The 21970-nt window shown below is 38.5% G+C and overlaps 2 protein-coding genes across 5 annotated transcripts in view; one reads left to right on the top strand and one right to left on the bottom strand.

Moving 5' to 3' along the window:
• Nucleotides 1–3976: 3976 nt before the first annotated feature.
• mrpl33 (mitochondrial ribosomal protein L33) lies at nucleotides 3977–10734 on the top strand. The gene is made up of 4 exons (XM_088353738.1): nucleotides 3977–4116; nucleotides 5524–5542; nucleotides 5624–5730; nucleotides 10455–10734. The coding sequence occupies exons 1-4, from the start codon at nucleotides 4095–4097 to the stop codon at nucleotides 10502–10504; spliced, it is 198 nt and encodes a 65-aa protein (XP_088209864.1). The 5' UTR covers nucleotides 3977–4094; the 3' UTR covers nucleotides 10505–10734.
• rbks (ribokinase) overlaps nucleotides 10438–21970 on the bottom strand; it is an 83854-nt gene continuing 72321 nt past the window's right edge. For 3 of the 4 annotated variants that reach the window (XM_088353734.1, XM_088353733.1, XM_088353735.1), the window contains exon 9: nucleotides 10438–13734. In XM_088353734.1, the coding sequence (XP_088209860.1) occupies nucleotides 13561–13734 (174 nt within the window). In that variant the 3' untranslated portion in view covers nucleotides 10438–13560. Of the gene's footprint in view, nucleotides 13735–19696; nucleotides 19831–21970 lie in introns of those variants that run through there. The other variant, XM_088353737.1, reaches the window with a different exon arrangement.

Genomic DNA, 21970 nt, shown 5'->3' with positions numbered 1-21970 from the left:
TTGACTTTTTTTTGTAAGTAATATTTTCAAAAGAAGATGGAAAAAGTTATTTTGCAAAAATGTCACAAAATACTACAAATGAAAAGTTTCCGGCTGTAGAGTTATTCTTTTCAGCGTGTTGGGCGCGTGCAAGAGGGAAGGAAGAGTGCTTTGTGTGCAGAGAATCTGCCCACCACTCACCCAATCAACTTTGCCCATTCATACCGCTCACCCAATCAAAATGCACTGTGTTCTTGGCTGGCGTTTTGGGGAGTTTAACGTTTTTTCTGTGGGTTATCATCATAAGTTGTCTTAACAGATGAATTAAATTGTTAAATGAGCTTTCATAAAAATGATTTTTGGCGTCATACAGCTCAAACGGTGTCTGACACTTTGACTATAGACTTTAGTAGAAACTATGCCCTTTATAAAATGGACCGAACCAATTTATGAAGCGTCACTGCATTGGCTTTGCACGTATGTGTCGGTGGATTTGTTCAGACCAAAAACAATCGACTTTGGCCTGGACGGATCTATTGACAATAACAAAGATGTTATATAACGAAATTGTGAATATGCTTGATTGCTATTAAGATTTTCGAGAAGGGTTGTTCAAACCTCACATTGTGTTTGCTGTTAAACGTCATGTTGAAATATAATATTGTGAATGTGCTTGATTGCTGTTGAGATTGTTAAGATTGTTTTATGTTATTAGTGTCAATAAATTTGTTCAAACCAAAAAAAAAAAAAAAAAAAACTGTCGAGGGCAGATCAAAATTTTCATCTGTAAATTGTCTCCTGGCCATAAAAACCACAGTACCTCTACTTACAAGTTTAATTCACTCTGAGAGTAGCTTTGTTATCTGAAAACTCAAAAGTACAGTCTTATATTTTTTTGATAAAACACAAAAGAGCATCAGAATATGAAACAAATACACGTTAAAATTAGATTACCGCACAATAAACATAGAACGAGAGGCATATAATATAAAAACCAAAACAAAAATAAAGGAAATAATAAAAATATTTATTTACCTTTTTGCCTCGCGTTTATTGAAAATAGTATCCTATAACGTGCTCTTGAAGGCTTTTTAAAATCCGTCGGAAACGCGCGAGCAAATCCTGAGACTTCATGGAGTTTGCTAAAATGTCTTTAATTTTGGCTGATTGAATAATGGCTGCGTCCTCTTCCCCGCTATCATGCCAAAAACCCTACCCCTCCTTGTCACTGAACTATTAACTTTGACGGTGACATGACGAGCATGCTGGTAGCATGCATGTAAACCGGGTTGCCAGGCAGATTTAGAGTGATAGCCTTTTCTTTACGTCCGGGAAACTCTGGGAGTCCCGAACAGCAGCACATACTGTACTGTATCTTTGACCTCGTAACTAGAGGCAGCTTGAGGCAATATTTTCTCGTTCATATACTTCGTAAACCTGAAACATTTGTATGTAGGGACATTTGTAAGTAGAGGTACCACTGCATGGCCTGCAAGCCATAGGTTAGGACCCCTTATCCATGGAATGGGTGATTTTATTTTCCAGCATGATCTAGCACCTGCCCATCGTACCAAAAATGTCAGTCACTGGTGTACTGAGCATGGCATAACTGTCCCTGATGGGCCTGCCAATTCCCTGGACATGAACACCATTAAGAATTTGTGGGGTATTGTAAAGAAGAAGTTGGAAGACACCAGGCCCAACAATTTAAATGAGCTCAAGAATGGCATTAGAGTATTCTTGGTATAAATTACTCCTTAACAATGCTAGCAGGGGTTCCCACAGCTTAAGGCAAGTTACATTCAAGACTTTCCAAGACATTTTGAATGCCTTTTTAAACCAAAGAAAATGTTCTTGCACACAATACTTTGTGCCTCATACACATTTGCTGTAATCGCTTTTAGATATGGCGAAAACATTCGTTGGACAGCAATTTCACATTGTATTGACAATTTCTCATGGTCCAAAGTAAAATGTATATGTCCGAAGTTGCAATGTGTATTGTGGGTTGATCTAAGACATGCGTCTGTTCTAAAATGCTCAACTGAGACCACATCAACGTTTTGATAATTCTGTTATTGTGATCACACCATGTTTGCGACCAAGCTAAATTGGTAAATGGTTTAAAAAGACATCCATCCATTATCTGCACCGCTTATCCTCAGTAGGGTTGAGGGGTTCTGGAGCCAATTCCAGCTATCTTCGGGCAGTGGGCAGGGGACACCCTGAACTGGTTGCTGGCCAGACAGCAACCAGTTCAGGGTTGCTGGGACAGACAATTTGCTCACTCATTCACACCTAGGAGCAATTTGGACCGTCCAATTAACCTGATATGCGTGTTTTTGGAATGTTGGAGGAAACCAGAGTGCCCGGAGGAAAACAATGCAAGCACGGGGAGAACATGCAAACTCCACACAGGGGGTTCAATCTCATGACCTCAGAACTGTACTGCTCACATGCTAACCACTGCGCCGCTGTGCTGCCCCGTTTTAAAAAGACAATTAATGAATATTACTGAATGTTTTTAGTTCAAGAAACATAAACCGTATGTGGTCAGTTTTTAAGACTTTTGAATATTGTATTCAAGACATTTGAATGCAGATTAAGGCCTTATTTTTAGAATAATTAATTGAATGCCTTTTAAGACTTTTCAGGGATCCGCGGGAACCCTGGCTGGCTTATTGCCTCCGTGGTAAGCTGCATTAATGTAGTAATCCGTGCAAAAGTATTTGCAACCAAGTACTCTGTGCATTATTGAACATTTTCAAATGGTTGATTTTGCTTTGCTGTTATATCCTTTTTACTTGGTCTGAGGATAACATTTTTGAATTTGTAAGCCATAAGAAGCAATATTAAAATAATGAATGGCTTACATCACGGCGATTTTAGCTTTAGGGTTTTGTAGGTGCTGAGCATCCAGAATGTCTTATCTCTCTCTCTCCCGTTACACCAACAACCATATACAAACATAGTTCAGTCATCAATAATGTTAATCCAGTTATTTAACTATGTAATGAATAATAAACATTAAATAAATAATCTACTTCTGTGTTATCAAAAACAAGCTTTTTTATTACCTCGAAGATGATAATTCAACGTCATAAAATCAAATGGACTGAACCATTTCAAGGCAGTGGAGTATTTCCAATGCTGTGTTGTTTCCTTTTTTTCCTTTTTGATGATATCATACTCAAGCATATCCTGTACTTTATTATGGAAAATAGTTTTTAAAATGCTACACCTTTTGGGGATGCTTGGGTTGACTTTGGGGGTGATTAAGAGTCCCCCAAAACGGGCTGGTTACGTCCAAGGCTTCCAACATTCCGTTGATTTCTAATTAATCAAGAATGTATGACGTATTTATCCTTTTTCAAACGCAAAACAGAAAAAAAGAACTTTATCGCAATTTTTTAATTTTCAAATACTTTGACGAAAGGCAGCACGGCGGCGCAGTGGTTAGCGCTTGTGCGGCACAGTTCATGTCATGGGAACCTGTCGTGGGTTCAAATCCAGCTCCAGACTTTCTGTGCGGAGTTTGTATGTTCTCCCCGTGCTTGCGTGGGTTTCCTCCGGGCACTCCGGTTTCCTCCCACATTCCAAAAACATGCATTTCAGGTGAATTGGCCGGTCCAAATTGTCCCTAGGTGTGAATGAGCGAATGAGTTGTCTGTCCCTGTGTTCCCTGCGATTGGCTGGCAACCAGTTCAGGGTGTCCCCTGCCCACTGCCCGAAGATGGCTGGGATGGGCTCCAGCCCCCCCGCGACCCTAATGAGGATAAGCGGTACGGCTAATGAGATGAGATGAGATACTTTGACGAAATACTTTTTTTTAATTATAGTTGAGACGATGCATATTCCCCCCTTACAGTGAAAGAAAAACAAACACTTATTATTTCTACTTCATAACTATAACGATAAGGTGGGTTCATTTCTGGTTGAAACAAAATAAGGAAAAATACATGTGACTATAAAATACATTAGCGGAAATAACCGTGAGGTCACCCGGAAGTTTATGTTTCAATGTGACTTGCGAGTCGGCTGACGCTACAAATCATAAAGTAATAAATGCTACGCATTTAATTCCTATTTTCAAGTTTTCTTTCTCCGCGGAAAAAATGCTTCTCACCTCCGTTAACTGTAAGTATCAATGCCCGTTTTCCTGATGTTAAAGCTGTGGATAAACACACGTTGTTTTTATTTTATGGGGGAATAGTGTTATCTTCATAGCATAGTGCACTAGTACTACTACTAGTAGTAGTAGTAGTACTGAATGCTTTGAATGTTTACCTTATTTAAGCGTGAATGTCTTTCGCTTTATGCATTAATTGAAGGTTTGCGTTTTGAATAGAGATTTGTTGTTTGGAAAGAAGCTCTATGAATAGTCTGTAAATAACCATTTTCATCATCGATTGCTACCATCTTAATTGTTGCGAACTGGGTATTTATACTGTGTTCAGACCTCTGTTGTGTAAATTTAAATATATTCATTTGCACATGGATAATTGCACTACTTTCTATGTTACATTTAAATTCAATCTTACTTTTACTTTAACGACTCCATGCCCTTACAAACTGTTTTATTTTCCCTTACAAAATACAAAAAAATCTTACTCCATATTTTTTTTCAAACCTGTTTATTTATGTAGTTTAACATGTTATATTGTACTAGTGTTTCGTTATATCATTCTGTACATATTCTATTAGAAAAAAATCAGGAACAATTGTTATCAGTGTATCTAAAATATCCATTAATAACACTTTACATTTAAATTTGTAAATAAATATATTTTTTGGAGGAAAACAATAGTTGGCATTTCTATTTTGTAAACCAAACCACAATATCAATCATTGATGCTTGTATTTTAAATTGCAAACAGACTATTTAACAGGGACAGAAAAGTATTAAAGCCTTGTGAAGTGATCGACAACTGTTGGAGATTTGTTGTGCTCTGCGATAAAATGGCAAAGCATCACTTCTGCAGCTGTTGAGGAGTCTTCTAGTGTATTGCCTAATTTCGCCCAACCGCCCCCCCATTGCACCCCCCCCCCGCGTTAACGTGCATTCTGCTGCGCTATATAATGAGCTTATTAAAACAAATAAAGCTATTGTCGGAAGCGCAGCAGAATGCACGTTTACGCGATGGGGGAGGATTTTGCAGGGGAGTTGAAATTAGGCAGTACAGCGGCAGACGCATGTGCACAGTAGCATCAAACGCTCGCTTCGTTTGCAACGAAAAAAACGATACAGAGAATAGAGGCTGCCGCGGCGAACTGACTTGATTGATTTGCCGTTTCGTGATAGTTGGTGTATACCGGATGGTAACCATAATTGACAAATTTTCATTTCTCCGTACAGATTTTCTTGTACGTCGTACACGTCTTAAAATGCATAATAAACGTACTTTGTACGGCAAAAACGTACAGGTTGACAGGTATGCATTAAATTCTATGTGTATATGTGCACTTCATGACACTCTGTGTAATGACAATACGGAGATCGCTTCAATTTGAGTTGCTTTAAGCATTTGATTATTTGTTTTTCAGTGGCAAAGGCGAAATCAAAGTAAGGGACAAACGATGTGCAAGATTTTTGTTCCTTTTTTCTGGAGCAAGCCAGCAAGGTAAATGTTTTGTGCTTTGCCAGGGCCATCCTTGTGCAGATGATGAGCGCTGCTGGGACTGGCTACTGCTTCAACACTAAGAGAAACCGTCTGCGTGACAAATTGGTGCTACGCAAACATGATCCGTTTGGTAAGATTTGGCTGTGTTACACATGGAGGTGAAATAGAACGATTTTTTTGTTTAGTGTTTGTTCAGCTCAGCACACTGCAGCTGCTGGTGACCTACAAAGCCACACGGAGAGCATTCTGGCATACATCGCAATGCTTGGTATGCTGGAACCAACACAGTAGTGGACGGATGAAACACTGTCATCGTCAAAGCCCAGAAAATCATTGGCTGCTCTCTACCCAGTATGAAAGACATTGCCAGTTTATGATACCTCAGCATAGTATTCTTAAGTTGGCCACCACTTATTTGACCTGTTGACTTCTGGTGAAAGCTAAAGGTCCCTCAAAAATAAAGACTAACGGGCTCAGAAATGGTTTCTTAACCAGGGCCATCGCAACCCTAAACAACTTTGTAAGACTGTCAGTTGTATTGAAAAATGTCTCGAAGCACTACTTTGTGAATATTTTTGCCTATGTATCGTGACATTCTTTTTATCTTATTTTTTCATTTAAATCTTTATTACGTGTTTATCCTAGAGTGCCATGTCTAATCTTGCTATAAACAATGTTGTTATCAATGACAATAAAGACAAGTCAAATTATTGAAGTTCATTATTTAATGTGTAAAAGTGAGTTAGTTGATGTGAAAGACCTAAGCCTTTTTTTAAGGATTATAATTATTATTTTGAATGAATGAATGAAAACTTTATTCGAACATTAAAATAAAAACAGAGCAAAAACAATAACTCAACAACAAAATAATATTACATAATATGTTCGAAAGGGGTAGTCAGAAGCAAATGCTTATATTCCCTACACATTTTCATTGATAAAAACATAGTGAACATTGTTTACAACAATTTTAGAGATGGCACTTGAGAATAAATACAAAAAAAAACATAGATGGTAAAAAATATACAAGGTAGTGCATGCAGACTGGTTGTGAGTGCATCGTAACAATAGTGCAATTGAAAAGTTCTGCAATAACATAAAAGCAACATAATACCAATATTAGTCATACAATGAGATATGAATACTCATTTTCTATAGATAAGCAATATATATACATCTTTTCAGTCTTGTGAGCTTGTTTAGGGTGCCGATGGCCCTGGGGAAGAAACTGTAAACTTGTTAGTCCTTGTTTTAGGCGACCTGTAGTGTCTACCATACAATGTTGTTGGCCCTGCTGCCATGTTGTGATCAATGTCCTCCAGACTGGGCATAGAGCAGCCAATGATTTCCTGGGCTGTGTTGATGACAATGTATGTTTTTTTCTGTTTGCTGCCGTGCTGCCACCATACCATACTATGGCTATCTAATAGGATACAAACTGCTTTTGTCTGTTTTTCCTGAGCGCTCTCAGGAAGTGCAGTCGTTGCCTGGTCTTCCACAACCACAGCTCTGGTGTTGGCGTTTTATTCCCATTTTTTGAGCTTTCTCCGTCCATATAGAACCAATTTGGCAGTATGCTAATGCTGGAGAGCAAGGCTAAAAGGGATCTATTTTCTCAGGAGCAGCAAGTTGCTTCTTGTTTTACTGTCTATGCATAGCTTGATCTTTCACACATAATAAGTGCCTGTTATTTGGTTTGACATATAGCAAAATTTTGAATAAGAACTGCCAAATATAGTCTATTAAGCACTGGCATAAACAAAACAAAGTATCAAAGAAACAAATGTTTTGCTGTTCTAAGGTAGGCTAGATGGATTACAATAAATTCCAGACTATGAGCGCACCTGGTCAAAAGCTGCATGTGCAATCTTAGGGAGGAACTGAACTTTGTGTCTGTACACGCCACACCAGATTTTAGGCCACAGGCTCAAACAGCCATAAAAAATACCCATTCACATCTATTTCTTACAAAAGTCAATTCCATTGAAGTTGGGAAAAAGTTTAAAATGTCAGTAAAATTAGAATAGAATGACTTGCAAACCTTTTCTAACCCATATTTAAATGAATACACCACAAAGACAAGATTATCCATGTTCAAACTCATAAACTTTATTTCCATAAGCAAATAATGATAAACTTAGAATTTTATAATTGCAACAAGTGCCAAAGTAGTTGGGAAAGGGGCTTCTTCACCATTGTGTTACATCACCTTTCCTTTTAATAACACTCAATAAACGTTTAGGAAGTGAGGAGACTAGTTGTTGAATCGTTGATAGTGGAATCCTTTCCCATTCTTGCTTTATGTACAGCTTCAGCTGTTCAACAGTCCGGGGTCTCCTTTGTCTTATTCTGCGCTTTATAATGCGCCACACATTTTCAATGGGAGACAGGTCAGGACTGCAGGCAGGCCAGTCAAGCACCCGCACCCTCTTACTACGAAGCCACGCTGTCGTGAGACGTGCAGTGTGTGGCTTGGCATTATCCTGCTGGAAGAAGCAAGGGCGCCCATGGTAAAGATTCTGTTTGGATGGCAACATACTTTGTTCCAAAACCTGAATGTACTTTTCTGCATTAATGGTGCCTTCACAGATGTGCAGGTTACCCATTCCTTGGCCACTCATGCACCCCCATACCATCACAGATGCTGGCTTTTGCACTTTGCGTGCATAACAGTCTGGGTGGTTCTGTTCTTCTTTGGACCGGAGGACACGACGTCCACAATTTCCAAACACAATTTGGAAAACTGACTCATCAGACCACAGAACACTTTTCCACTTTGTATCAGTCCATTTTAGATGGGCTCGGGCCCAGAGAACCCTGCGGCGTTTCTGGATGTTGTTGATGAATGGCTTACGCTTTGCAACATAAAGTTTTAACCCACACTTACGGATATAGCGTCGAACTGTATTGACTGACAGTGGTTTTCCAAAGTGTTCCTGAGCCCATGTGGTGATGTCCTTTACACATTGATGTCGGTTCTTAATGCAGTACCGCTTGAGGGCTCGGAGGTCACGGGCATTCAATAATGGTTTACGGCCATGCCGTTTACGCACAGTGATTTCTCCAGATTCCCTGAACCTTTTCACAATATTATGGACTGTAGATGATGATATCCCTAAATTCCTTGCAATTGTACTTTGAGGAATGTTGTTTTTAAACTGTTCAACAATTTGCTCACGCAGTTGTTCACAAAGAGGTGAACCTCGCCCCATCCTTGCATGTGAATGACTTAGCTTGTTCGGGTCTCCCTTTTTTATACCCAGTAACAACTCTCACCTGTTGCTAATTCATCTGTTCACCTGCAAATAGTTGGTTGATTTCCATTCATCCACTTTCTGAGTAGTTATTGACACCTGTCCCAACTATTTTGGCACGTGTTGCTGTCATCAAATTACAGAGTTGATGATTTTCTCCCAAAACAATAAAGTTTATGAGTGAAGACAATAAATATGTTGTCTTTGCTGTGCATTCATTTAAATATGGGTTGAAAAGAATTTGCAATTTACTTGGATCAATTTTTATTTGCAATTAACACACTTTCCCAACTTCATTGGAATTGAGTTTTGTATATTAAAAAAAAAATCATCAGAGAAATGTAAAGAAAAGTAGCACATTGTGCCACCGTTAAGACACCCATCTGTGGACTTTTTCCAGAGCTGTCAATCAACTAGCGCAGCAGTCTATTCATTAAATTGGCATTAACATGCACAGGAGTGCAACAATCACATTCTCAAAACTAGATGTACTGTACTGACTATAATTCAGAAGCCTGTACGATCACAACAGTCTGTACACTTGATGTGCCATACAACTGATCTTAAGCTCTCCCATCCCTTGCGCACATAACAAAGTCGTAGAGAAGACCAAATATTGCTACTACTGCATGAAAAAAATCACTTTACATTAAAGCTGATTATTATAAAAACTATTGTCAGCAGGTGATTAATTATTGGGTATATTTTCCTATTGGGCTGAAAACTGACGTTATATTAAGCTGTTATCAGTCCGATAACTGTCAGCCTGATAATTATCGTGTACCCCTCCTTAGTTGTTAGTGTCAGCATGTATGATGATTGGAAAAGAAAAATGTATTGTAAGCCACAGTGTTTAACTCAATTAATGCCAGAGGTTTCTCTTAAATGGGAAGAGCCCGTGCCAGCCAATTTTTGCCATTATGACTCATTTTTTTAAGGCCTACAAAAAATTAGTTCTGTGGATAAATATGCATTTTTAAAAATTTGTTATACCTCCAACATCTAAACAATGCTTTCGATAAACACAAGAGCACTTAGCAAGAGCACTGAACTTATTCATGAACTTTAGAAAAACCTTAGGTTTCCAGTGTTTAAGTCACCGTGGCGAGCGCGTTCCTGCGGATATACAGTATTTGCTACTCTTACCACACTGCTCCACTAAGCCCATACTCGCCATACGGGGCCGCCTACTCACTTCAATTGCTGGATATAGAAAGCAAAACTAGGAAGTAAGGGGCTCCCTTGATGTCTGGACAAAGATCTGATCAAAGCCACTCTTGCCATCTAACTGTGATTTTTTTCCTACTGAAATTATCCCCAGAGCCTTGATATTTACTGATGAGTTGCATCCGACTTTACATTAAAATATCTTAAAGAATAAAAAAGTTTTGGCATTGGGGACAATGCTTCTGAAAACTTTATGTATACGTTATGGCACTGAATGAATTTAAATATAGAAATAAAGTACTATAGTAAGGAATTGACGGTACCGCGCTTAAAAAATAAGACATTTGACTGAAATTCCCTTTCTCTTAGTTTCTTTGAACCGTCCAATGTGTTTTTATAATCCAAAATTTCAAAATGTGTTTTTTTGCTGCAGTGAACAAGCACGTCCTATTCTTTGAGAAGAAGAAGATCCGATCTGTGTAAAGTGGACATCAGCACATGGACAATAAAAGTGCAAAAAGGCCTGGCATCTTAGTTCACAAAAGAATAAACAACCAAGGCGAAAAAGTGAACAACTTCTATTGTCAAATAAATTATTATTTATCAACAGGTCCATTTTGTTTTGATTCCTTGATGTTCATAACATAAATCATGATAAGTTCATTGTCAGTTGTTTGTACACATTATTAAACTCAAATACCTTTAAAAACAAATGCTTGTGTGCATTACTTCATCTTTGTGTTTCCAGCAATTTGTTACAGTTAATGGATGTACTGTATGTTTTGCAGTATAAGGCGCACCAGATTGTAAGGCGCATAGATTCAAAACTACTGTAAGAGCTACCATAGTTAGTCGTGTATAAACTTGCCCATTTTATATATTTACAGTATAGATTAGTTCAATGCTTAAACATTTGAAATATTGTCACTGACCAAGATTGCAGTATATTGCATGCAACAGGAATTAAACATGGGTTGCTGCGGTGAGATTGCCGAAAACTATTGGCTAGGCCAGGGGTTTCCAACCTTTTTCAAACTGAGAGTTTTTGCTACTATTTAGCACAAAGGGCCCCATGCTTGTAATGCATTTCTAAAATATAGGTTTCGTACGAGTGCTTGAAATCCATGAAAATGTTTGAATTATCAAGTCAAGTTTATTTGTATAGCCCTTAATCACAAAGAGTTTCAAAGGGCTGCACAGATCAAAGACTATTGCAAACCACAGACTATTATGACACCATCACCTGATCTAAAACCTACATGAGGGCAAATAATACAGATATTGTCAACATCATGTTGTTTTCAAAATTTGAAGAGTGCTAGAATTTTGGGTGAAGTTCTTGTAAATGCTTAAAATTGTTTCTTTCCCCGCATTCTGACTCGATAAACTACACATTAAATGAAGACAAGTAAAACAAGTCTGCTGTCAATGCTCTATTGCAATTCAAACAGATGAGTCCATCATGAATGAATCCATAGTTCTCCGCTTTGATGTAGTAAAGTAATGTATTATGTTAATACTACTGGAGAAAATGGCCATTAAAGTCCTTAAAAGTGCTTTAATTTCACTAAGAAAAAGCTGCACGGACCCTGAAAATAATGTCATAATGTAAAACGTCTTTGTGTTGTTACTATGGTATTACTATGTTTTTACCAGGTTCATTATTGGAAGAAGGGTTAAATATTCTCAGTCAACCACTAAAAAATGTATATATTTTGCAAGAAAATCACAATGATTCAGAACAGGATCAGCTATGGGCACCGCATTGGAGACCCCTGGACTAGACCATCAGTGATTTCAGACGACAAGGCATTGGATTTTATATCATTAAAGACTATTTTTACTCACTACCTGAAATGAATGTTGGAGAATGGGGAAACAAAGTTGTCCTTAAAGATATGAAAAACGGTTTGTATGGGTGCTCAAAATCCTTGAAAATGCTTGAATTTTAACGTGTTTTTCTAGGTTTGAAGTCATTTAATTTCGGGAGAAGTGCTTGTGAATGCTTGAAATTGTTGCCATGTTTCTAAACAGTCTGACTCGATAGATCAGTTAATCACATGTATCAAACAAGAGGCCCGCGGGCAAAATGTGGCCAGACACATCATTTTATGTGGTCAGTGCTAGTAGACGCTCAAGAGAAAAATGATTGCCAATCGATGACATGCAGTTTTACTTATTTCTTCAAGATGTCACCAAAGCCACTCCCAAATCTACTGAATACCATTAGTAGACCAGAGAACGTTGTTGAAACATCATTTTATTTTTAATTAGAAGAAGCCACAGATGCACTGTTTAAAGTAAAATAAAAAATAAAAAATAGCACCTCTTTGTAGAAGTATTAAAAAGCTTTATCTTTCTATAATATATAGGAAATCTGACAGAGGATCCCATTATCAGGTAAAAATAAAAAAATTAAAAGCAGTACAACATTTTAATCATCAAATCAATAGTTTAAAGGAGTGTGTGCTATTTTTCTTACGTTCCTCAAATTGAATAAAGAGTAGTAGAAATAAATTCAAATGTTGTTCAGCTATTTTTATTTTAATAAATGCACAGATGATAAGCACTACAAGAGATTAAATCTTAGTGAAGTCAAGAAAAATAATTGAGGAAATGAAACCTCAATAATCGTATACAAATCAAATCTTACATCCCTGAATCAGTTGTGAGTCTCCAAAAAGACCCCCAGCCCTCCAGCTAAGGCACTCTTTAATGCCACAGACTAGTCTGGCCCCGTTAGAATGTTTTTTTTACCAATTGGACCAAGAGCTAAATGAGTTTGACACCACTAAATTAAATGAAGGAAAATAAAAATGTCTGCTTTCCTTGGATCCCACCCACTTAAGATACATTGTTAGTGTTGGTGGCCTCAGTAGTAATAAAAATGATAGCACGAATAAATACATATTTTTATTAATTCATTCTTCTTTTAATGGTGCTGGAGAAATTGGAGATGGCTTTGAAAGTCCTTAAAAAGTGCTTAGATTAGGCTATGAAGAAGGTCTACAAACCCTGAAATAAATGTAATAGAATGGCGAGGGAAACTTCGGTGTATCTGATGACGAATCGGACTTTGCGGTTAAATCTTTCAGGGCGACTTTCTGTTTTCTCCATTCTCTAACATTTTATTCTGGCACTCTGAGTAAAAATAGTGTGATCATGAGATTAAATCGAATGCTTTTTCATACGTTATATAAGATTTCACCGCTCTCACCGCCTTTGCCAGGTTCAATTCTCATTGGGAACAATGTTTTGCAATTTTGGTCAAAGACATTATTACACAAACACGGTGGTATACCGTAAAACCTTGTGTAGTATCGCACACCAATAAATACTGTGTGCATTTTAAAACGTATCCACACATAAGGCGCACTTTCAATTTCTGGCCAATTTGGAGTTTTTAGGTGCGCCTTGTAGTCAGAAAAATACAGTATAATTGCCATTAATTTCTTGATCAGATGGCTCAAAATCACCACATTTAATAGAAGATCAAATTCACATGTCTTGTGAGACCCGAGTGGAATGGTTAACCCTTCTCAGAAGAGTTCAGTTGGCAAGTCGTTTTTGTGCGGGTACGAAGATTGCGTCCCCATGGACTGCACGCTCACTCTTGCCACCTGACCTGCTCTCCGGGCTGCCTCCTCCATTTGCATTGTGGAATACCGAGCCATGTAGTATGCCAGTGCTCCAATGAAGCTGTCTCCGGCACCCTGGAAACAAGATGTACACTTTATTTTAATTCTGAGTACTGTTAAAAAAACAAATCATCCTTTTTGTGTACTGAAGAATTTTATACATTTTATAAAGGATATTATGAAATTAACTACATAATAAGTACATGTACTCAGTTTGATGCAGTAGAGAGATTTACTGACTGTTTTTCTTCATGATACATTAGGTTAGGCTGTCTGGAATGCATCAGACGTATTTTGATAACAGAATTCCTGTGAGTGCTGACGGGAGAAGGCCAGACGCACAAGAACGTCAGGCATTGTTTTGATAAGCTCTGCTGTTGTGAGTTTTTCAGACATCGCGGCGCCCTTCGGCAAGGAGGTAGTGAGGCTGGCATCTGGCTCATGGGAGGAGTCGGCACGCCCATGGGAGGAGTCAGCACGCCCATGGGAGGACCCGGCACACCAGCTGGTGAAAAGACGTGGGCAGAGGAACTTCAGGAGATCGGAGGACAATCGAGAGAGGGGCTCGACGAAGAGCGACACTAATTAGGCTAATTCGATGGAATTCACTTAGTTAAATACTTAAAGAAATTAAATCTGCCCCCGTGTGGAAATGCCGGTCTTTTGCCCATATTTTCCCGAAAAGAAACGAGCATGCATTGTTGGGTAAATAAAGGTTATGTTTAGTTAATGGAGTCAGATAACTAATTCGAACAATTTGGTAAACGATACATTTTTAATAGTTTAATTCCCAACAGTACATACAGTGTAAATGGACGTAACAATTGGGATTCACTTGTGGATGGGTTAATTCAGGAGTAACTGAGCATTTTCCTCATAAGGCACACAAAAGCGCTTTACAATGTATTCCACACTTACATATTTACACACACTGACACACAGATGAATGCAACAACATTAACTGCCCGTTAGAATATATTTATTTTTTAACTAAATGTGACGTACAGTCAGATAGTTTGCCTGTTACAGTGATTCCTAGTGAGCTAAAGCTGACTCCTGTCACATAGGCACGAGTTGCTTCTGTTAACCATGGCAGTTTAATACAGCAAATGAGCACTCAGGTACCAGTACTTGCGAGTGGCACGAAAGTTAACACCCGTCCACGCCAACACGCCTTGTCTTAATTTATTGAAAGTAACGTACCGCTTTGGAACATCAGTAACAGAAACAGCGTTGTAATGGCGGAAACATTATGAGTTTGTTTACCTTGTTACCTAAAAATAACTGTTACATAATGACTTTATTTATAACAGCGTTATACCCAACACTGATAATATGAGACTTTGACTTTATAGAGTCAATTCTCGCCAATTGACAGGTATCATACTGAACTTTTTTGCAGCAGTAAGAAAAAAAACAAATTCTTTTAAATACCATACAATACATCTTGCATTGTGACTTCTGAAGTTTTGTTTTTAATGAAGTTCGACCTGGATAAAGAGCCCTTTTCTGTGTTTGTAAACAAGTGTGACATAGCTTAGTTGTGCATGCATGGTTGAGGCAGAACGGTGGAATTCAAGTCAGTTTATACCAGCCCATTGACAGAAAAACCGCCAAACACACTCTCCAAGAAAAGCTAATTTTTTGGCACATTTTATCTCACTGTGGGACTTTTGATGATTTCATCAAATGTATTAAATAATAATGCCAGAGCCTGTTTCCCATACAAAAAAATATATCACTTTGAACTTGTGTCCCTCCCACAGTTACTAAAGATTGCCAAGGCTCATTTTGACCTTCATTTTTCTCATACCTAATGAAGGTGCAAGCAGAGTTCTTTTGTAAAAATTTCACAAACGAAAAGCTTTCCGATGTATTTTCCTTCAGCGCAGAGGGCGCATGTGAGAAAGAGAGGAGTGTGTTGTGTAGGCAGAGGTCCGCCCACCCCTACCACTCATCCGATCAAATTGCTCTTTGTGGTTGGCTGGCGTTTTAAGGGTATTTTTCATTTGATCTCTAAATTAATATTATTAAAATTAGAATTGTCTTAAGAAATATAAATTTGGCTGGAGAGCCATTACCTTCTTCACACGTGCTCGCTGCCATCTAGAATCAAGTGTTAATCAATAAATTAAATGAAATGATCTGCATTTATATAGCGCTTTGCAAGTCAATGAAGACTTCCCAAAGCGCTTTACAATGTGCTTCACATTTACCCATTCACACACACTCACACACAAATAGCGGCCGTGCAGGCATGCAAGGCGCCAACCTGCTTACTGGGGGCATTAGGGGTTCAGTGTCTTACCCAAGGACACTTCGACATGTAACACGGAGGAGCCGGGATTCGAACCTGCGATCTCTTGATCCCAAGAGGAGCTCTACCTCCTGAGCTAATGCCGCTAATAGTGTCTCAACAGTGAAAATACGGGGCGGCAGTAGTTCAGGAGGTAAAGCGCTCGTCTTGGGATCAAGAAGTTACAAGTTCGATTCCCGGCTCCTCTGTGTTATATGTCGAAATTGCCTTGGTGTGTGAATGGGTAAGAGTGAAGCACATTGTAAAGTGCTTTGGGAGTTCTTCATTGACTCAAAAAGCGCTATATAAACGCAGACCATTTACACTTATATAAATACAGACCATTTACATTATTTAATGAGCTTCCATATACAGGATTCATTGGCGATGTAAAGCCAAAACGAGGTCTGTTGATGTGACACCAAACTGTAAACTGAAGTTGAAACTGTGCAGTTTATGTACTGTACCGAACCAAATGTATTTTTAGCACTGCTTCGGCAAGCACGCATCAAATTCGATTTCTGCGCTCAACAGGATTGAAACGGCGGTGCGGTGATATATAACCCTCAATAATGACACTCACTGTCTTTCATTGTCTCACTCACTATCAAGTGAATTTTCGTTTTGTGTTCAAGCACATTAGTGTGTTCATCAACTTTTAAAGAGGTTTTTAACCTTTGGGGCTTTGAACGTATGCTTGTCACCAACAGTTCCTATTTGGGTCAACTTGTACGGAAAAATAGAGTAGAACAAATTATCTATTGATAGAGAGGGGATGTGCTGTCTTTCTGGTGGGGGTTAGGGTTCTTAGGGGTTGTAATGATGGGAAAAGGCACAATGGCATGTTGTGACCTGCTTGTGTGAAACTGGAAATAAACCCCCCTCCCATTCCTCTCTCCCTTCCTCCATCTAATTTATCACAATTCCACTGGATTACTCATCACTTTGGCTTTCGAAAGATAACGCAGTCTCTAGTCTGGCATGCTCTGGCTCTGACCCGAGTTGTTTACATCACATTTTTTCGGATCATGTGACCATTCAAAATAACGATTACAAAGACGAGCACATATTCACTAACTACTGAAAGAAATTGCAAATGATGGCTGTGTTGCGTAAAATATGAGCCCTATATTCCTAGACAACAGCTCCAGGGCAACCATACTGTGAAGAATAGTGATAGACCGCAAAAGAGACGTAAGACCTCGTCTTTCAGTGTAGCAGTGTTACCTCGCACAACCACCCTTTCTCAAACCACTGCGTAACCCTTTCAAGGCCTCAAAAATAAAGACATTGTCTGTCTGGTGCGGATGATTCAACGACTAAAAACAGAACCGAGTATTAGAGGTCAGGGGTTGGGGACACGCCCCCCCCAATATTGCGACATAGACGTGAGACATCCTCTTTCTGTGTTTTTGTGATTAGCTAGCTTGCACTAGCTTTTTATTGCAATGGTGCGGTTGGATCACTTTGAGTCTCCGTAGTTTGTATTCTCCCTTGTGCTTTGTCGCACTTGTTTTCAGTTGCACTACACAATTCGGTAACATCTAGCGATCAAATATTACACAGTGTTCCCTCTAAGCTGCCCGCGTGCGCAATTGCGCACTGCTCGCACATTCTCTGCGCACAAGAAAATCTAGCCGGCGCACAAAAATGAGGGCTCAAAATTACTAATTAAGAAGCGACTTAAGTCAAAGTTACAGTCCATGAAGGTAAAAATACACGGCTTCCCCTGACGTTGTGTCCTAAATGCGGTATTTTGAAGTCGAGTCAGAGTAGAACGAAGTTGAGTAAAGTTAGTAGAGTTGGTCGAGAACCGGCTTCTTCGGCTCTGCTCACCAAAAGGAACCGGCTCTTTCGGGTCCTAAACGGCTCTTCAAGTTGTTTTTGCTTCTTTAATCCCAACATGACCAAATATTATGTAAAAATATGCACAAAATGACTTAAAAGAAGGGGGGAATAGAACAAAAAATAAAAAAATACCAAAGTGAAAAAGTAGTGAAAAGCTGAGAAAAAAGAAACAAAAGGAAGAGAAAAAAAGAAGGAAAAATTGAGAAAAAAGCCAGAAAAAAAGAAAAGAAAGAAATGTAGGAAAAAAGTAAACAACAACAACAAAAAGAAAAAAGTAACAGCTCCGAAAAAATAAACACAATGAGATTTATTTAAAGGAATTAAAAAAAAAAGTAGAAAAAAACCACGGAAAAAAATAAGAAAAAGTTTGCGTTGCATTCAAATAATTTCCAATTATATCAAGTGAATCTTGTTGCCAACATTGTACTTACACTAAAAAATGTGATTAAGTACAGTTCTGTACCGACTAAATAAGCCCCCCAAAATGTTAATATTATGCGACAAAATATATCAGAAAACAAAAATAAATGGATATCTTGTGAAAGAATTTTAAGAACAGACGACGTTTGTAGGCCGTACAACCTTTGCAATAGTATATGAGTCAATTCATTCAAAAGAGAAAAATAATTTTGCATTGCCGGAAACTCAGCAAAATGTAACTTGATGTCAAGTTTTGGACATGTTTGATAATTAATTATCTTGCCACACTTGGGATTATGGTTGCTCACTGTTGTTTCAAGCGTTGCTCACCGACCCGTGGAAAATTCGAGGGAACATTGCACACGGTCCTTTTAATGTAAGCGCAGCCCACGCAAATTATGGATTCCCTTATCAGATTTTTTTTTTTTAGATTACATTTTGTTTAGCAAATTTTAACAAAGTATTTTACAACAGTGGGATCTTTTTATCAAAGTTTTCCTAGAGGAACATAAAATTTGGCCCAACCTAAACAAGACGCTAGCTCTGGCGGCCCCCAGGTAAATTGAGTTTGAGACACTTGCCTTAAATGAAACGCTAAAAACGGTCAATAATTTGTAAGTAATTGGTCAAAGTAACAGCCCTAGGACTAGGGCTGATTCTGGAAACCTATTATTTTTTCGTACGAAGTTTTGATTAAAGAGGTTTTCTTCCATTTAAAAAAAAAATATAAAAATGTCTTCTATAAACTTACGACCCTACTGAGGACAAGAGGAGCAGATAAGGGATGGATGGATGCATGGATGATGTCTTGAACTCTTCTATGATAAGGGGCAATGAAATATATATTTCCTGTTGAGGCTTTGGGAAACTCTGAAATTTAGAGGCATTGAAAAAAATTGCAAAACAAATAGATAATCTGTTAATGGCTGAGATTTGGAAAAGTTTGTCTTTGCTGTCAACTGTTTCTTCCCCCGTGACTTTTGGTTAATAATTGTATTTATTGTTGATGTTGACTGTTTATTGTCTGATGATGCCCTTGCAACATGCATTAAAGACTGGTCATCCTGGAGGAGGGATTAGCCCATGTGTCCCCCCTTCTCAAGGTTTCTTAATTTTCATCTTGCTCAGTTTTTTTTTAGTTTTTCCTTGCCCTCAGGTATGTTTCAGATCAGGGACAAAAAGGTTGATGTCATATTAAGAAATATAAACCCAATAATTAGTCACCTGCTCCCACATTAAAATATTCAATCAGCCAACACCACTTTTGAAGTGAAGTCGCATTTATTTGTATAGCCTATAATCACGAAATGTCTCAAAGTACTGCACAGGCCACAAATATACCATCCCCTTATCTGAAGCAGACATGCGGGTAAGGAAAAACTCAAAACCTCAACATGAAGAAAATAAGAAACCTTGAGAAGGGGCTTCACAAGATGATCTGGCATCAATAGATTTTGCATTGGTTGACAATGCACACAACATAGTGAACATCAATATAAAAGCATGAGTAATGTGTAAAATTGAGCAAAAAGTCCAAGACAGCAACAACGCAGTTTCCAATCTCTGCCGGCTGGTCAATGCAGACGTTGACATGCAGGATGCAGGAGCTGTTAGAAAGATTAAAGCATTTTTGTAAAATGATTTTGTTGCACTCCTGTGTATGTTAATCCCAATTAATTAATATTGACTGCTGCGCTAGTTGATTAGGATTGATAGATGCAGACAGTCCGCATAGGAGTGTCTAATCCCTTGAGATGTATATTTACACATTTTGTCTTTTTGATGGTTCTGATTAGTTATCATCAAAGAAATAGCATGGATCAAAAACACTCGGGGGGCATGAAAAAAAGCATGCATGTACACATAGCTAGGGTCCCCCTGAACATTTTGAGTAGTTTGAAGTAAAAAAGGGGGCATGCTGCCGGACGGGGGAAGGAGTGCTGCTGCATCGACACGGATCCCTTAGCTTGAGATATCCACGTTCAAAGTCCCTGCCTCCCTGCCAACACTTTTGCAACCATTCGTCTCGCAAAAAATAAAAAACAAAAATGAGAACAAGCCGCATCTTTAAAGCCGTAGTGTTTAAAAGTAGGAAAAAAGTAATACATTTTAGTCTGAAATTAACAGTAACCAATAAGTCGTAGATGCAGCACTATTTGTACCTCCCTTAAGCAAGGTTATGTTATGAATTACAGCGATACTTCTACTTACAAATGTCTCTACATAAATAAGTTTCAGGTTACAGAGTACCTGAACGGAAACATATTGCCTCTAGTTACAAAGGGGTTTCATGATACAAATATACATTACAGTACGCACTGTCATTCGCCGCTCTCAGAGTTCTAACTGGTAACCGGTGCGTAGACGCGAATCCTGGCATCCCCTTCCCGCTACATAAACAGTCTACTGTATGGTACCGTCACAAAGAGATATCATTCATAAGAGACCACACAAAAGACATGCAGAAAAGTTGACAAAGAGAAAAGAAGAGGAAAACACTTTTTCTGGCCATCGAAACAAAGAAAGAAATAATTGATAGGTGCATTTAGGGAAAATTCCACAAAGTCTCAAAATTTGTGCAAAGAAAAAAGTGTTGATAGGTTGGGACATCGCTCATTATGATGACGTCTGCCTTGTGCATTTGCGACGTATTGTCAAAATGCAGCAAAAACAGACATCAGACAGACAGACATTGGATCAGTTTTTCAGGAAACGCCTGACAAAAAACACTTCTTTGAACCAGTAAACAAAGAGGCCAGATAAAATGTAAATTAATGTTTATTATTTTCTTTATTCTTTGTTTTTTTACATTATGTTCCTCTCATTTTAGGTTTATTGTGCGTACATATAATTTTAACATGGATTTGTTTAATGTTCTGATGCTTTTTTTTTTATCATCTATTAAAAAAATATAGTTTTGTCGAACAAATTAGGGCATTTACATTCAAAAAGAGTCTCTACTTACAAATGTTTCAGGTAACAAAAAATCTCTTCGCACCATTTTATTGATCGCAGCTAATGACGTCAAGAGTATGAGTATGGATGTTAAGAGGGGACTGTATTAGAGTGTGATTGTGCCGATTGTGTTGTATGGTGCAGAGACTTGGATCCTGAACGCAGATTTGAGAACGAAATTAAATATTTTAAGATGAAGTGTTTTAGAAGTATGTTAAGAATGACAAAATTGGATAGATTGAGAAATGAAATTGCGAGAGACAGAACTGGAGTAGTAGTGGAACTGAGCAAGCGTTTGGATGAGAGAGTACTCGGTTGGTTTGGACACATGGAGATGATGGATGAGGAGTGAATGTTGAAGAGGATCTACAGAGAAGACGTAAATGGAAGGAGACCAAGAGGAAGGCCACGATTGACGTGGATAGATGGTGTTATGAGGGCACTGCAGGAAAGAGGTCTAAATATAGTTGAAGCTAGAGCTTTTGTTGGTGATAGGAATGAGTGGAAAGGTGTTGTAAAAGGATAGTGAGATGTTTAGACGCGTTCTAAGGGATGGGCAGGACATCTGTATGATGTGGCAGGGGTAAACCAGTGAAAGCTGTCGGGCCCTGCTGCTGACAGAAGTGTGTTGTGTCACCCTGACCCGAGTTACATGGCCGCTTTCTTGTGTCCCGTTTCATCTGGAGGGATGAAAGCATGACCAACTTGGGTGCCGAGGTGCTTAACTTATTTGGGTACTTGGGCATTTGGGTTGGCAATGGTCCAAAGATTTTTGTGTGTTTTTTTGCTACT

This window comes from Urocampus carinirostris, chromosome 15 (genome assembly GCF_059441175.1).
Source record: "Urocampus carinirostris isolate Australia breed hairy pipefish chromosome 15, RoL_Ucar_1.0, whole genome shotgun sequence".
In the NCBI taxonomy this organism is placed as follows: domain Eukaryota; kingdom Metazoa; phylum Chordata; class Actinopteri; order Syngnathiformes; family Syngnathidae; genus Urocampus; species Urocampus carinirostris.
The sequence above is the reverse complement of the archived record's forward strand: the minus strand, read 5'-3'. Positions and strand labels throughout refer to the sequence as shown.

Bases quoted from the DNA above. Each gene is read 5' to 3' on its own strand.
- mrpl33 (XM_088353738.1), top strand. From the start codon at position 4,095: ATGCTTCTCACCTCCGTTAACT. The intron at 5,731-10,454 runs GTAAGATTTGGC...TTTTTGCTGCAG, and splicing joins ACGCAAACATGATCCGTTTG to TGAACAAGCACGTCCTATTC.